This window comes from Chelonia mydas, chromosome 2 (assembly GCF_015237465.2).
Source record: "Chelonia mydas isolate rCheMyd1 chromosome 2, rCheMyd1.pri.v2, whole genome shotgun sequence".
Taxonomy (NCBI): domain Eukaryota; kingdom Metazoa; phylum Chordata; order Testudines; family Cheloniidae; genus Chelonia; species Chelonia mydas.
Window position 1 is genome coordinate 29,582,662 of NC_057850.1, and position 15,500 is coordinate 29,598,161.

Genomic DNA, 15,500 nt, shown 5'->3' on the forward strand with positions numbered 1-15,500 from the left:
TAATCAATGGAAGATGCCAACCAGAGGGGTGTATGCTAAGCCCTGCCCCTCTCTTAGAGATAGGCACCTAAATCCAGGAGGCAAGGAGACACCTAGCTCTGCTAATGAGTCTCTGCTGTGAACCCTCTCCTTTAGCGAGAAGCTGAGGAGGAGGAGGAAGTGGTGCTCTCCTTATCATGTTTATCCTAGTGATTAGAGTGCTTACTGGGATGTGAAAGAGTGAGGTTCAATTGAAGAGTGGTCTGCCACCTTTCAGGAGAGTGCTCTAACCACAGAGCTATGGAACAGTCTGATGTGGGGTTCCCTGAATCTCTCCTGTTGAAGTTGTTCCACTGTAGATGAATAATGAAAGAGTGATTGTGGCAAAAGGACTGTGCTTTTCAACTCTCAAGTGGATGTCCTAACCACTGGACTACATGGTCATTCTCACCCTTTCTGCCCCCTGTGGTCCATTGACTATTTAAATATTTATCCATAGTGGAACAGTCGTTGGACGAGGGAGGGAAAATAGCTCTGCTTTAATCACTGGGTTACAAGAACAACAAAGAGTCCTGTGGCACCTTAAAGACTAACAGATTTATTTGGGTGTAAGCTTTTGTGGGTAAAAAAACACTTCTTGCATCTGAAGAAGTGTTTTTTTACCCACGAAAGCTTATGCCCAAATAAATCTGTTAGTCTTTAAGGTGCCACCGGACTCCTTGTTGTTTTTGTGGATACAGACTAACACGGCTACCCCCTGATACTGGGTTACAGGATGGGCACCACCTCCTTCTTCTCCCCCTCTGTCTGGCTTTTGAATGGGACCCAATCTGTTAAGCAGTTTCTGAGCATGCCTACTGGATTACACCCTGCACATGCCCTATTAGGCCAAATGCCTGTCTTCTCCTGGTTTGTGAATCACTCTGTGGGTTTAAACGGGAGCATCTAAGCATCCTGATGCCTGGAGTGAGGGAGCATTGCACATGGCCAGAGACGGATATGTAGGTGCCAAAGGAACTTTTACTCTGAAAACTTAGGCATCAAGTGAATTTAGGTGCCTTGCATGGTTCGATGGGATATTTGCACATCATAATGGTCCCAAAACTGGGAGTTAGGTGCCTAATGGACTTAGGTGCCTAATCCTTTTGTGCATCCAGACCTCAGTAATAAAGCTATTACAAATGTATTTTATAAAACAATATATTATACATGTGTAATCTAAAAATGAGTTTCAAATGTATCACTTTTTTTAGTGGTCAACTGTTCTGATCCTGGAATCCCTGCAAATTCCATAAGAGAAAGTAAAATAGAACATGGAAATTTCACCTATGGAACAGTGGTGTTTTTTGACTGCAATCCTGGACATTTTTTATTCGGATCTTCAGTTTTAGTCTGTCAACCAAATGGTCACTGGGATAAGCCACTACCTGAATGTATTAGTAAGTAGATAATGTGTATTTTTCTGTAAGATAAAAAAAAAATGGGTCATATATTTTATTATGTTTTACACTGATTTTGCTGTATACAGTAGATTTGTCTCTTCTCTCTCTACATGTAGGCACTCAGTTAGATGGTGATGGTAGAAGTTAGACAGACAGATCCTATATACATAAGTTTTTAAAATCTGTGATAACCATATAAGGCCACAAAGGCAGCAGAGGTATTCCATGTCTGTTATACATGGTGTTTGAAAGTGTTATCTGTGGAGAGGCCACTCAGAAAGACTACTTCTTTGGCATATCACAGAAGAATGATCCTTGGGAGTACTGTCTATCGGTAGAAGAGGTGTATGGGAGCAGGGGTGTATCCAGTAGGGGTGCAGCTACATGGATGCACTGACCAAAAGGAACTTTCATTGCACTAAATAATGACACTGGACCTCTAAAGCTGTAGTGGAAGCTGCATAGGAGCTGCAAGGTTTTCAACAGCAAGCTCTTGAGTTGTACAGGGAGATTCTTTTCCTCAATTCTTTTTGTAGGTCCCTTTACAAAGACTTGTTCTGGGACTAGGCTTTCTCTCTTGTATGAGAGATCCGGTTGAGAGAGAAAACAAGATTAAGAGTTCTTAATCTAGTCATTTTGGCAACGTTTCTGGAAGAGTGTGGACAAATTCTGCATGTATTATTTATCCTTTAGCCAAGATTTTTCTCTTCCCATTTTCTCACAGCAGTTCTTAGTTTTCAATTCTTCCAGTTTTTTTAAATGATCTTCATTCCGGGAGTCTTCCTTATCTTTGATATAATTTGTAGTTATTTACAACTCTCATTTGTTAAACTGGCATTAAAGTTTGGGGTCCCTATGAAGCAGAAAAAACATTACCGGAATGGTGTAGTTGTCAAAAACAGCCATTAGAAATCCAAAAATTTCAGAAACTAACAAATTTATTTGGGCATAAGCTTTCATGGGCTAGAACGCACTTCATCAAATGCATGGACTGGAAAATACAGGAGCAGGTATAAATACATGAAATACACTTGGTAAGGCAAATCCCATCTTTTCACGTATTTATACCTGCTCCTGTATTTTCCACTCCATGCATCTGATGCAGTGGGTTTTAGCCCACAAAAGCTTATGCCCAGATAAATTTGTTAGCCTCTAAGGTGCCACAAGGACTCCTCATTATTTTTGCTGATACAGACTAACACGGCTACCACTCTGAAAAAATTCAGAGTTAAGGTTAAATGGAAAGGAAAGCCAAACATATGAAAGCATGAAAATGCACAGGTAAGGCACTGTCATAACCTTAGCTCTGTCTCAATAGTGATGCCCTGAGGGAAAAAGAAACCCAGGGACTCTAAAAGAACCTTATCCATTCATAATAAGCAGTTTCATCTCATCTGTAACTACATCATTAAAATGCCTTACTATTAATCATCTTCTAATTTGACCGCCTTTACAGCCATGCACAATCCACAAACAGAATTCATGTTATAGTTGTTTGATTAAAAATAGCAGATTAATGGCAGTCTTTCCCCCCTTTTCATTAGGGACTTAAACTTGCAGAGCGCTGAGCATTCTCATCCAGAAAGCACATAAGCACATGCTTAATTTTCACATAGCAGTCATTGGACAAAAGTTAAGCACACACTTAAATGATTTGCTGGATCGAGGCCAGAATGCTCATCACTTTTCAGAAAACACATGCCAACTATTATACAAATGTGGTACAGACTGAGTGTATAAGTGCAAAACTCCAAGCCTGAGATCATTAAATTATAATGCTATAATAACAAGAGCTAAGGTTAGTGAATGACGATCTTCACACAGCATTAATCATGTACCATATGTAGTCAACCAGTGGTCTGTTATGCACAATTTCAGTGCTAAAAACCTTGCAGTCTTCTTCAGATCTAATATGTCCACAACCTTAGATTGAATGCCTCTCTTTAAGCCCTTATGGAAGAAGATGATGAAGGGAGGATGGGAGGGTGGAAGTGGCAGTTTACTAAATCAGTACAGTGGCTATTCTATTATCAAGATATTTGCTGCTCTAAGCCATAGTCTTCGTGAAGCACTTAGAAAAAAATGTCTTTGATCCGACATTAACACGTCCCACAAAGTAGGCGTAAAGTAACAAAGAGGGGGAGATGCAAGGCTAGAATTGTTATGGGGACAGAAATAAGGTGATTTGGATGCCTTAACACTCTGCATTTTCATAAGTGCAATGTTTGGTCTCCTTCAAAGTCCAACCTTCGCTCTGAATTCTCTGGGTTTTTAATGGTTGCTTTTAAATAAGTACATGTTCTTGTAAGGATTTTTACTTTCAAGTCACTGATATGTACACTGAAACTTAACAACATTTTTTTTCCAATAGATAAATATAAGAGCAATTAAATCTTACTTGAAAATGTGCCCCATTTCAAATTCCAGCAGACTTTTTATTTCTTTTCAGCACTGCAGGGCAAACCGTTGTTTCCTTGACATACATAATCCATGTGTCTGCTTTTCTACATAGTAGTGCATAAGGCCTTTTTTCTCTTTATTTTATTCTTATAAAATAGATGCCTGTTGGGCTAAACATGACAACTTTATAACTTTTATAAAACTTTCTAATAGATATTAGATTGCTGAAACAATTTCAATGGCTTTACCAGGATTTAAAATGCAGAACTTTGTAAAATACTATTTTTGACCAATTTCTACAAATGCTTCTCACAAGATTTTGTTATAGGTGTGTTTAAGAGACAAGTAAAAGAAAAAAAGTAGTCAGCATCACTTATTATGGAATTCTCTCTTTGCTGTCTTCAGTGTAATTACATAATATCAGCTTACATCTCCTTTTCTGCACTGTTGCAGTTAGAGTTTGCTACCAGTGTTGTATATGAAGTTGAACATTGGTCAGGTATCACTGTCTGCAGTCCACGCAGCACACACCCTAAAGGTGTAAGGATAAAAGCTTCTGAGTCAATCTTAATAAAAAGCTAATTCAGCCTGAAAGGAACACTGCTTATGTGTAAATTGGCTTTTCTAAAGCCCTGATCCCTAGCTCCCAGGGAGACACATTCCTCCAAAGAAAGTAGGGTGGGGAAAGGAGGTGGAAAAGGTGGAGCTGTTAAAGGATGGTCCAAGTGTTTTCAATTCCCAGGTGCACTGAGAGCTTACAAAGGAATTGTACCTAGCTCAGGCATAATTGCTTCACAAGCTACCCTTGGGACTCCGCATTGCCCCTAAGACAGGCCATAGCCTTAAAGGCAAAATATGGTCTTTATATTTCAAAATATTGGGACCCAATTCCTGCTCCCCATAAACACATCAGGAAATCAAGCAAAAGGTTTTGCCCATAATTCTAGCCCGTAGAAGGAGCTGCATGGGAGTATCATGAGCAATGATTTAAGATCAGTGGATGTGAGCCACACGTATATGCATTTATAAAATGGGAGCTAGCAGTGACCCCTACATATAGCCTCCCTCTGCACCCAAAGTAGAATAGTTCTACTCTGAATGGCTATATAGATATAGTTATGCGGAGACCAGCCCTAAGGTACAGGCATCTTGTGTATTTTTTATATATATACATACATCTAATGCCTGGACCTTAGGGCTCATCTCAGCAGAAATGTTAGAAGCATATTATCATTATTTTTGGATAATGTACACATGACCCTTCAAGAGACATCTGTTTCACAGCATCTGTCAGGATTTGGTTCTTGATATATCATTCATATTTAATAAATTGACATTAAAGAATCCAGCTTCTTCACAAGATGTATGTATAAAATATGGGAATTCTAATGGTAAATGTAAGATGTTTGATCGGTGATTATAATATTTTTTTATCTTCAATAATTATGTATTGTAGTGATTGACTGTGGCCATCCTGGCATTCCTCCTAATGCAGTCCTGTCTGGAGAGAAGTATACGTTTGGGTCTACTGTTCATTATACTTGCACAGGAAGGCGATCACTATTAGGCCAATCATCTCGCACATGTCAATTAAATGGACATTGGAGTGGATCTCTGCCTCATTGCTCAGGTACTGCTTTTGAAGTATGTGAACGTGCTCTTGAAAACATTTTAAACTTCCATAGGTTTTGGCGGAAGTCTATTTGCTTGTTTTATTATTTGAAAAACAAATAATATATTAAAAATATCCATCAAAAATATGCAGTTGGTAGAAGTGCCATAAAAATAAGTAAAATTATTTTTACAAGCCAATCCAGTGGGAAAGCTGAACTTTGTTAATAACATTTAATATGAAGGGAAATGACATGCTCGAAGGGATGGGATAAGTGACCATTTAGCTTTGAACATGTATATTTTTATTGTATGCACATTGCTGATAAGAATATTGGTTTCCAGAGGGCGACCTCCTGCACCGTTATTTCCTCAAGATAATGATTTCAATTTTGTATAACTTGAAAAGTGACTCATGATTTGATCTCACAGCCCTCAAGTTAAGTCTAAAATATGTATTGCATCTGCCCTTTCTGTAAAGCCTCAAGCGCTCTAACTCATTTCAAGCATGGGATGAGGTTGTTTTGGTTTTGCGTGGTAACTAGTGAATCATATTGAATGGAAATGGGCCCAAATCCAAAAAAATGAGATCCTCATTTTGAACATACCAAAGCTGAGGAGTGCTCCAATCCATGCTTTTGGTTTGGTCCAGTAGACCTAGAGAGGCCAACTGAGAAATACATATCTGAGACATACACAGAGTTAAGGGGCTTTTAGATCTGGGGTTGTACTTCAAGCCCGTTTCTCGTCTTCGCTAAGTTTTACTTCTCAATAAATACACAAGTTTATTTTTTCTCTTGGCAACATCATACTTCCGTCACATAAGTTACAGCAATCAATATTTTCATCTTGGAGCATTTTCAGATCTATATTGCTTTGATTATAAGAACATAGCTATTTTAATGTTCAGGAACTAGGAAGAAGCCATGGGCCATATTCCCTCCTGAGTTCTGCCTACACAGAAAATGATGTGCTAGTCTGACATCCTAGACTCTGCTGCCATCCTAATCTCATGGCCAAATTTGATATAATTCAGAATAGCCTTTGGCTTTTTAATAATATTTCATTTTCCCCACCTTTTATTTCTCTGGCTATTTAGACTGTAAATTCTGAATTTTAGGCACTCTGTTAATATACATTTGTACAGCACCTAGCACAATGGGGCCCTAATTTCAGCTGGTATCTCTAGTATTACTAAAATAGAAATGATAAATAATTATAATGAAAATAATAATTTTAGATGAAGATCTTGCTGTTAAGATCCAAAAGGGAGCCTGACCACAAAGAAAATGGGCATGTCCTGCCTGAAGTCAGATTGCTTACTTGCTCACTTTGCCTGAACCAGCATAGTAGTGATGTGATAAGTCAAATAACTATTATTTTCAGTGAGTCAGGGTTTACTCAGGGGCTAAGCCTGTTCGTAAGACATCCGGCAGGTAGATGTGGTTAAGAACACCTGCTGATGTTGTTATCCTGCTCCATCAGTTCCTCTTCTTCCATAAATCTTCATTTATCACCATAACATATGATTGTTCACTTTTATAATTTTTCACCTAATTTCACCCAGGGTATATTCTCATAGAAATCAGTTGGAGTATTGCCACTGACTTCAATGGAAGCAGGTTCAGGTTCCTGTTGCATATGATGATTAGAGCTGCTCATCCTGTGAAAAACAGCATGGAATTTGAATCTATTTATAAATTTGAAATGCAGACTGGATTCGCCAAACCTAGTTTTTTTAAAACCAGGAGAGAGAGTGTGTGTGTGTGTGTGTGTGTATGTATATATATATATCAACAGAATTAGTCTTTGAGTTTCTGGATTTAAACGAAACTCCAAACTTAAAAATATCCAAAGAGTAGGGTGCAGACACACACAGAATTAGACTGTAAAAAATATTCACATACATTTTAGTGAACATAAAACAATAGTTTTTTCACAACTCTGTGGATATTACATTTGATAATTGAGATAAGTACTTCAAAATAGTGTAAATGAATAAATATATACAATTTTAAAAAAATTAATTAAGATGTTCTCTCACTCTCACACATACTGTGGGGAAGCTCAAAGGTCAAATCGGGGTCTAGGAAAAAATGAAGCCAACTTCTATAAGAGAAACCTTTATATACTTCTGCATTTGCAGAGATTCAAATGTGGGTCACATTGAGCAAAACTCAGATTTGGTATAAAGTGGGTAGAACCTTAATGATGTCACCCACTTATATTAGATCTGAAAACAAAACACCACTAGCTCTGGCAACCTGAAATTATGTGAAGTCATTATTTTTCACTAATATTTTCTATAACTTTAATTCCATGTTTCATAAATAAATAAATAAAAGACTTGGACCTGGTGCCTAGGTTGTTTCATGGAGCATATTAGAAAGCCGTACAAAAAGAGACAAAAAGTGAGAGGATTCACAGCCCTTTTTAGTATAGGCAGGAATTCCCATAGGTTTGTCATGTGTTTCCTGAAGCAGTCTGCTGCTTGGCCATCTGCATTTTAAATTATGCTTCAGATCCAGAGCTAGTAGGAGATGAGTTGTCCCACTGACATCAGCTGATGTTTTTTGACAAACACCTTTCAGGAATCACACACGTGTCATCTGGAGAGAGCAGAATTATTATGGAACTCACAGAAACTCAAAATTACTGTTACATTCAGCATAGTCACTGCCATGCATTTAAATAAGCTGTCTGGCCATGGATACCTTCAATAAAAATGGAAAGCCAAATTCTCTGCTGGTGTAGTTCTGGTGTAACTCTAGTAACATCAGTGGAGTTATGCCAGCAGAAAATTTGGTCCAGATGTGGGGGCAGAAAGTATCTGCATATAGACGGAGAAAATCATGGTTGAATCCCTGCAATTAGGAGGTCAACATTATTATTGTCTACATAACACTATTGGAGCCATTACCACTGTCATTTTATGATAAAAATAGTCACTAACACATGGTCTTTTTGCTAGTCCACTCTAACATTCCATCAAGCTGGACTGTGATTAACCTCCCTTGGAAGGTCAAGGTAATCATTCCTAGACATTTTTTAACAAATAGATTTAAGTCTGTATATTAGTAACAAAAAGATGGCAGATCAGAGCGCATAATGGGATTAATTTATTAGGGAAAGGTATGACACACCTTTGTAAGGCACAAAGCCCTTTTTTACTTCAATCACAATAAAAGTTGTAGCAGTAGGAGTAGTGCCTAGGAACTGGTTGAAAATGGGGATCATTGTACTAGGCATTGTACAAATACAGAGTAGTAGACGCTCCCTGTCCTGAATGTTTTGCAATCTAAATAGACAAGATGGACAAAATGTAGGGGATGTATCCAAAATTAGGACCCTAACCACTTTACTAGGGCACTTTTGGTGTAATGCCTAAAACATAGTGACCATAATGTTCAAACTTGATGTCTTAAGTTAATCACCTCAATAAGTGGCTTGAATTTTGGAAATCCTGAGTGTTCAGAACCTCCATTGACTTGACTGTATTTTGGGTTTGGGGAGTTGTGGATATTCACCATCTTTGAAAATCTGGCTGCTCAAGTACTCTAATGATTGGGGTCATGGGAATCTAAATAAATAAATGTAGGTGCCCTAGAAAGATTTTGATACCTAAATTTAGAGGTCCAAATGTGAACATGTTGGCTATCATATCTACAACTAGCTCGTTCACTCATAAGAATGAGGAAATTTTCTAATGCTAGTAAGCACCAATGAATGAGAATAGATAGGGTTCTGTGCATTTTTTCCCACATGGCAGAAAGATCACATTCTAATAATACTACATTACCACGTTGGAAACTTTTCAGAAATGAGGGGTCAGTTCAATACTGTTTAACTTCATTGAAATCATTTTACTTTTCTCTGAAGCAGATTTTACCTCTTTTTGTGACTGTGTGTTGGGGTAAAAGAGAATCTGTGTCCCTAATAAAAAACAAACAAACAAATAAAAAACCCTACAGATCCCCAACCTCAGCCTTCTGGAGATGCACTACTGTTAAGAGATGCCCAGTGCTGCTGTTTTTTCCTGAGTTTGTGACAGGCAAAGGAAGATAAACATGGGATGCAAAATACTGAATGGGTTAAACCCACAGACCAGCCCTGGATTTACTTAGCTACCTGGACTAGAATGAGCACTACTACTACTACTACTACTAAATTATTATTATAAAATCATAGATTATCAGGGTTGGAAAGGACCTTAGGAGGTCATCTAGTCCAACCCCCTGCTCAAAGCAGGACCAATCCCCAACTAAATCATCCCAGCCAGGGCATAAACATTGCTCATATATTATACATTTCTGCATAAATCACAAAGCAAAACAATCCAGTGCTTCCCATATGACTCTCCCTCACTACTCAACTCAAAAGATGTTTCTGCTGGTGAAAAGAGGAAATAGGTAAAATACATCTGCTAGTTCTGGTTTGCATTCAGCACCCTGCTGTGCTGATGGGGCTGGTTGGCAAGTGCTATCTCTCTGTCACTAACCACCCCCCCCCCCGCCACCTCTGATGCCCCAGTTTTTCCTAAGCTCCACTGAGTCCATACATGCCAGGGATCTGTCATTCACTGGTCAAAATGTGAGTGCACTGGGTTCTCACTGTTTCCCACCGATAACAGCATGTCCTTATGACTCTGATATTTAAGTTCAGTTAAATACCTACATGGGTTATTAGAGAGAGGGAGAGAATATTATTTACCCCATTTATGCATACATTTTAGCACTGGCATGTATTTACCTAGTTATTGCTAATATAAAGGCATAATTTGATGCTCTCTGGTAAGTGCATTTTATACTAGTTGTAGTTAAAGTTTTTACTCTAGATTTAAACCATTGTAAATGAAAGCAGAGTTCGGCTCAATAATGATATTATGATTTTCCTTTAGATCCTTGTTAGTGCAAGAGACTATACTCTTTATTATTTGTAAAATGTCACAAAATCCATGTGCTTTAGGTCTTTGGGCCAAAACCTCAGCTGCTGTAAGTTAGTATAGGGCCACCGAATTCACTGAAAAATTGAATGCTAATTTATGCCAGCTGAGGCTCTGACCCGTTATTACATTTTTTGTGTTAAATTTGGTTACCTGTGTAGTCAACTGTGCTTTTGTCCAAAAATACTTCAAAGATATTTATCAAAAAGGACAGTGGCCAGCATTTTCAAAAAGAGGAACTTGTAATTATCGTCCTAAGTCTGTATTTAGAAACCCTAATAAGTGATCTGATATTCAAAAGTGCTGAGACACCAAGTGGTTACACTGGGAACTGCTTGGAGCTCTATCCCCACCCCCAATCAGGACACTTATTTAGGGTCCTAAATATGGATTTTAGATTTTTATTTCAAAAAATCTTGGCCACTGTTTGCAAAACATTTATTTTGCGCTGTGTATATTAGAAATGGCAAAACTGTTAACTTTTTCCCACCATCTACTTTATAAAACATAAATAGAATGTCAGCTGAAATGAGATTTTATTCAGCATACTGTCTTTCAGCTGGAAGTAGCTGAAAACCATGACAAATAGTTGGTGTTGAGAAAAATGCTGACTAAAGCTCACATACAATGGCAGCAATGTTGCCACTCCAGTGATAACATTAAAATGTCAAGTATGCACTGCAGTACTATTAGAAAACATGTGTTACAAGAAACTTGAATGAACAGGAAATTCATCTGTAAGTCAGTGACCTTGGAACATCTCATTCTGAATGAAGAACCATGGGGTTTTTTTGTGGCTCTCACACCAAACTCTGGAACTAAACCCTAATACAAAATCATTAGCCATTTAGCTCAGGTGTGTCCTAATGTAACATAAAATGGTATAAACTAGGGGGACAAGCATTTTGTAGCTTGGGAAGCCTGAGTTTATTGCACGCACTAGGGGTCTTTGCATCCCTCCCACAAGCTCCTCGTATGCCATCCCCTCATCTCCCTCTATTTCAGGGATTCCCTGCAAGTCCCCCAGTCTCTTCCCTGCCAGTAGTTCTGCGTGCCCCCGACTTACCTAACCTAGGGCCCCCCATTCACCCCACATGCCAATGGCTTTGTGTGCACTCCCATTCCCACTTTCTTTCAGGACTTCCATTCTCCCTTCCCCACACATCAGATGCTCTGTGTGACCACTCCCTTCCTCCCATACTAAGCTTCTGAATCCTCTCACCAGGAATTCTTTGTGCATCATCATTACCCCATCTCTCCATTCAAGGGTTCTCACATTCTAACCTCTTGGAAGGTCTCTCTGTGTGTGCCCCCATTTCCCTTTTCCCTCCATATTCCCTCCTCTATAACAGGGTACACCAATTTCCCTCTTTGACAGGAGTTGTTTGCCCCATACCCTTCTCCCCCATTCCCACCTTTCTCCCCAGGCCAGGGGCTCTGAGTGGCCTCTCTTCTCCCATTCCAAGGTCCCCCATTCTCCACCCCCATGACAGAAGTTCTCTATATACCTCATTTCACCTGCCCCCATGGTAGAAATGTCAGGATTCAATAAGCATGGAAAGGGTCTTCCAATTTCCTTGCCACTGCGGGTTTTATGCCCCTATTCCTCCTCCACCCATTCTAGGGTTCCCTATCCTCCCCCATGGCAAGGTCTCTGTGTGAATCTTTATTACCCCCTCCACCCAATTTCCCACTGCTGCCCCCCCCATTTTCCCCTATTTTCTGTCTGTCCCCTATTTTCCAGCTGCCACCTTCTCTCCTATGCTAGGGGCTCTGTGTGGCCCTATTGCCCACTGACCCCATACCAGGATTACCCTAGTCTTTCCCATGCCAAGGGCTCTGTGCATGACCCCTTTTTACTTTAAGCCCCCAAATATGCCCCTCCATTATTCTTTCTGTCTGGGAGATAAATCAGTCAGGTGTCAACATGTTGAACTCTACTTGGAGGATAAGCAGGGGTATTGTTCTGTAGTGCTGAAAAGAGTTAATTGGTGCCATAAACCTGTTTGATCCACAGAAAATTGCAGAGGTACTTGAAGCTTTGGTTGTGCTAATAAAGTAGCAGGGGCTCCATTTGTCCTCTACTTTCCCTCTTTCGTTTTTTTCTGATTTCCCCCCAAATCAATAGGATTCTGGCCATTAATGCCTAGAACATTCCTGGAAATTTTGGAATTGATTGGATGCAGCATTCAAATGTTATCACATTACATACATGTATAAATGCAAACATGGAAAAGCCATCAATCTGAGTGTAAGGCCTTCACAAGCTTGGCCAGTTACCTGAGAAACGTATAATTTCTGTATGCTGTTTACGCTTCACTTAAATCTGCGTTACAAAGGTATCTTTGTAGCTACCAAATAATTTAAAAAGCCAAGTAAAGGGCCTGGACCCAGATTTTTAAAGGTATTTAGGCTTGGCTTTGCTCAGTGTTGCAATGCCTAACTGATTTAAGAGCTCAATCTAATTTTCAAAAGGGAAACAATGGGAAGCAATGCCTAAATACCTTTAAAAATCTGGGCCTTATAGTTCAAGTCAGTAGCTGTAAAATAGTCCTACAGTACTGATATAGTAGTGTAGTGTATCAAATGTTATAGTCATGTGAAAATCTTTGTTTTATAAATTCTAGGTGACACTGCTGGTTCTTGTGGGGATCCAGGAATCCCAGGCCACGGTTCTAGAGAAGACAGTGATTTTAAAATTAAAAGTACTGTACGTTTCAACTGCGAGATTGGTTATATCCTTCATGGATCAGAAGAAAGAACGTGTTTGGGAAATGGAACCTGGACAGGAAGACAGCCAGAGTGTAAAGGTAAATCACAAAAGGAAAATATATTTTATGTATATATCCTTAAAATGAATGTAATGTCAGTGAAAGGTTGCCAGAGTGAAATCCCTGGAGGTTAAACTGCTTGATTTAGCCACAGGACAGATAGAGTACAGGCAGTGGAAGAGTAGTCTTCTCCATATCTGCTTACAAGTGTACCTTTGTAACCTCTACTTTGCTCTGGAGGGACAACATCTAGCATTGAGCTGACTGCTCTTCCAGCAGTCTTACATTTCTCCTCCTCCCCCAAGCCAGAAAGCATTGCCCTCTTCTTCCCACCAGCCAGGCAATCATGCCATTTCTGCTGTAAATGCTGACCACAATGCCAATTGTATGTCATAGTTCTTGTGATGCAGATACTTGTCCAGTGGGTACTGACTCGAGACCACAAATCTTTTCACACAGAGACTGAAACAGCTATAAGATAATAATCGTTTTTGGTTGCCTGGGTACAGTTCAAATCAATAACTAGAGATGATAAATTCATAGCCTTTTGAGACAACCATTACTTTCTCTCTCCCATCCTCCTTCCACCAGTTTGTACCAACTACATATTTTTTTCCTAGGAGGAAAAAATAGGTAAGCCCTGTAGACCTCACTTTTTTAATATTGTTTTTTTTCCTTTGACAAATGCTTTCCTGAGTGCTTCATTCCTAGTTACAGCTATTGTAAATATGAATACCAGTGGAAGGAGAAATTCAATTATTTTTAGAATTTCATTATACTACATATAATATGTCATAAATGATTAAACTATAAATTTTGTTTACTGATTAATATATGTTGCTCACTATTAGAAAATGAAAAACCTAATTTGAGTTACTTAAAACGAATCACTCTAGAACTGTGGAGCAAGATGTATTACCATAAAAACAAGACCTAACCAGATATTTATGGAGAATCATTTATGGTACTTCAGTCATCTTGATTTCACAAATAAGAAGTAATTCCCAACAGACCCTGTTTGAGAAAAAAGCTTCCTGAATAGCAGAAGAAAATTTAAAAGCCTCTTTTCTCTTATTATCCACTTTATTATTATGGATTGTTCTGTCTTTAAGAGATAGCCATCTTATTTTGAAGGAGACAGCTTAATTAACATTGTCTGGCTATAACCAAAGAAGGACAGAGCACACTTGTCATGGATTTAATCAGGCCGCAACTTTATTATTAGATGTCTGGGACTACCTGGCAGATAACAGTGTACTGTGCAGGTAACCCCCTGTTTATTCCGTAATTACCTGGGGGGCTTCCACCAGTTCCCTTTTTATTTCCAACCAGGTCCTTACTATCCACCCCCCTTGGAGGAGGGTTAAGGTGGGCTATAAGAAAGGGTATTGGCTCCCTGCCATTCCAACCATAGGCACCCCAAACTGGTTAATATTCCGTTCCTTTAACCAGCACCTCCTTTACCAGGCCATTTATCTGGTAATTGGATGCCTTCCCTATGGAGTACCTGCACTGGATATCCGCTACAAGGAGGCACCAGTAATTAGCTGGGCTGCCTTCCCCACAAACCCAGTTGGGTTCCCAGACACTTTTCAATGGCCTCTTGTACAACAGCCAAAAAACAAGTCACCCCCCAAGTCTGATAGGTGAACCCCCATCCTTCCAAATGAACTCGGTTGCCCCTTGCACTATGCAAGGATCATCGAGGACTCACGCAGATGGGTTGCAAACACCATGTACCGCAGCACCCGTCCCTTCTTGATGGGCCATATCGGTGACCAGCATTTCGGGTCCTGAAATTGGAAGAACTCTTTACAAATCTCTTCATAGCACAGCCATGTGCTCAGAGCCAAGGATTTACATGCCACCGCCAAGAACCACATATGCCACGACTTCATAGCACCAGCGGCATCTACTTGAGTTCATCGCTAGCATTAAAGCATTCCCCCAGCATTTTCTGACCTTGTTCCCTCTCCCACCCCATCATAAAGCAGTGCTGCCTTCCTTCTGGACAATGCCAGCTTTAGGTGCGGTGTGGTCAAACCTGCTTTTAATATTCTTCTTGATGAACAGATGTAACTCTGATACAAAGTAATACATAAATAAATAAATATCTTATAATCTGTAGGGGGACATGATCACCCAAACTGAGCTTTCTTCCTTTGTATTTTGACCTTTTCTACTATCAAACTGGATTGCCATCATATTATTTTACATTTCAAGATATCTAAGATGCTTTATTATTCATTTATCTTAGAAATCCTCTTGGAGGTATGTATATGGAATAAAGACTGCTGTTGTCTTAGCTTTGCTTATATTTTATTATATTATATTATATTTATTAAAGAATGGTAT

General features: G+C 39.2%; 1 protein-coding gene across 2 annotated transcripts in view; it reads left to right on the forward strand.

The window, feature by feature from the left end:
* Positions 1-15,500, forward strand: part of CSMD3 (CUB and Sushi multiple domains 3) — a 1,174,472-nt gene that overhangs the window by 1,090,655 nt on the left and 68,317 nt on the right. For both annotated transcript variants that reach the window (XM_037892097.2, XM_043539165.1), the window contains 3 exons: positions 1,233-1,418; positions 5,278-5,451; positions 13,002-13,184. In XM_037892097.2, coding sequence (XP_037748025.1) covers positions 1,233-1,418; positions 5,278-5,451; positions 13,002-13,184 — 543 coding nt within the window. The remainder of the gene's footprint in view (positions 1-1,232; positions 1,419-5,277; positions 5,452-13,001; positions 13,185-15,500) is intronic.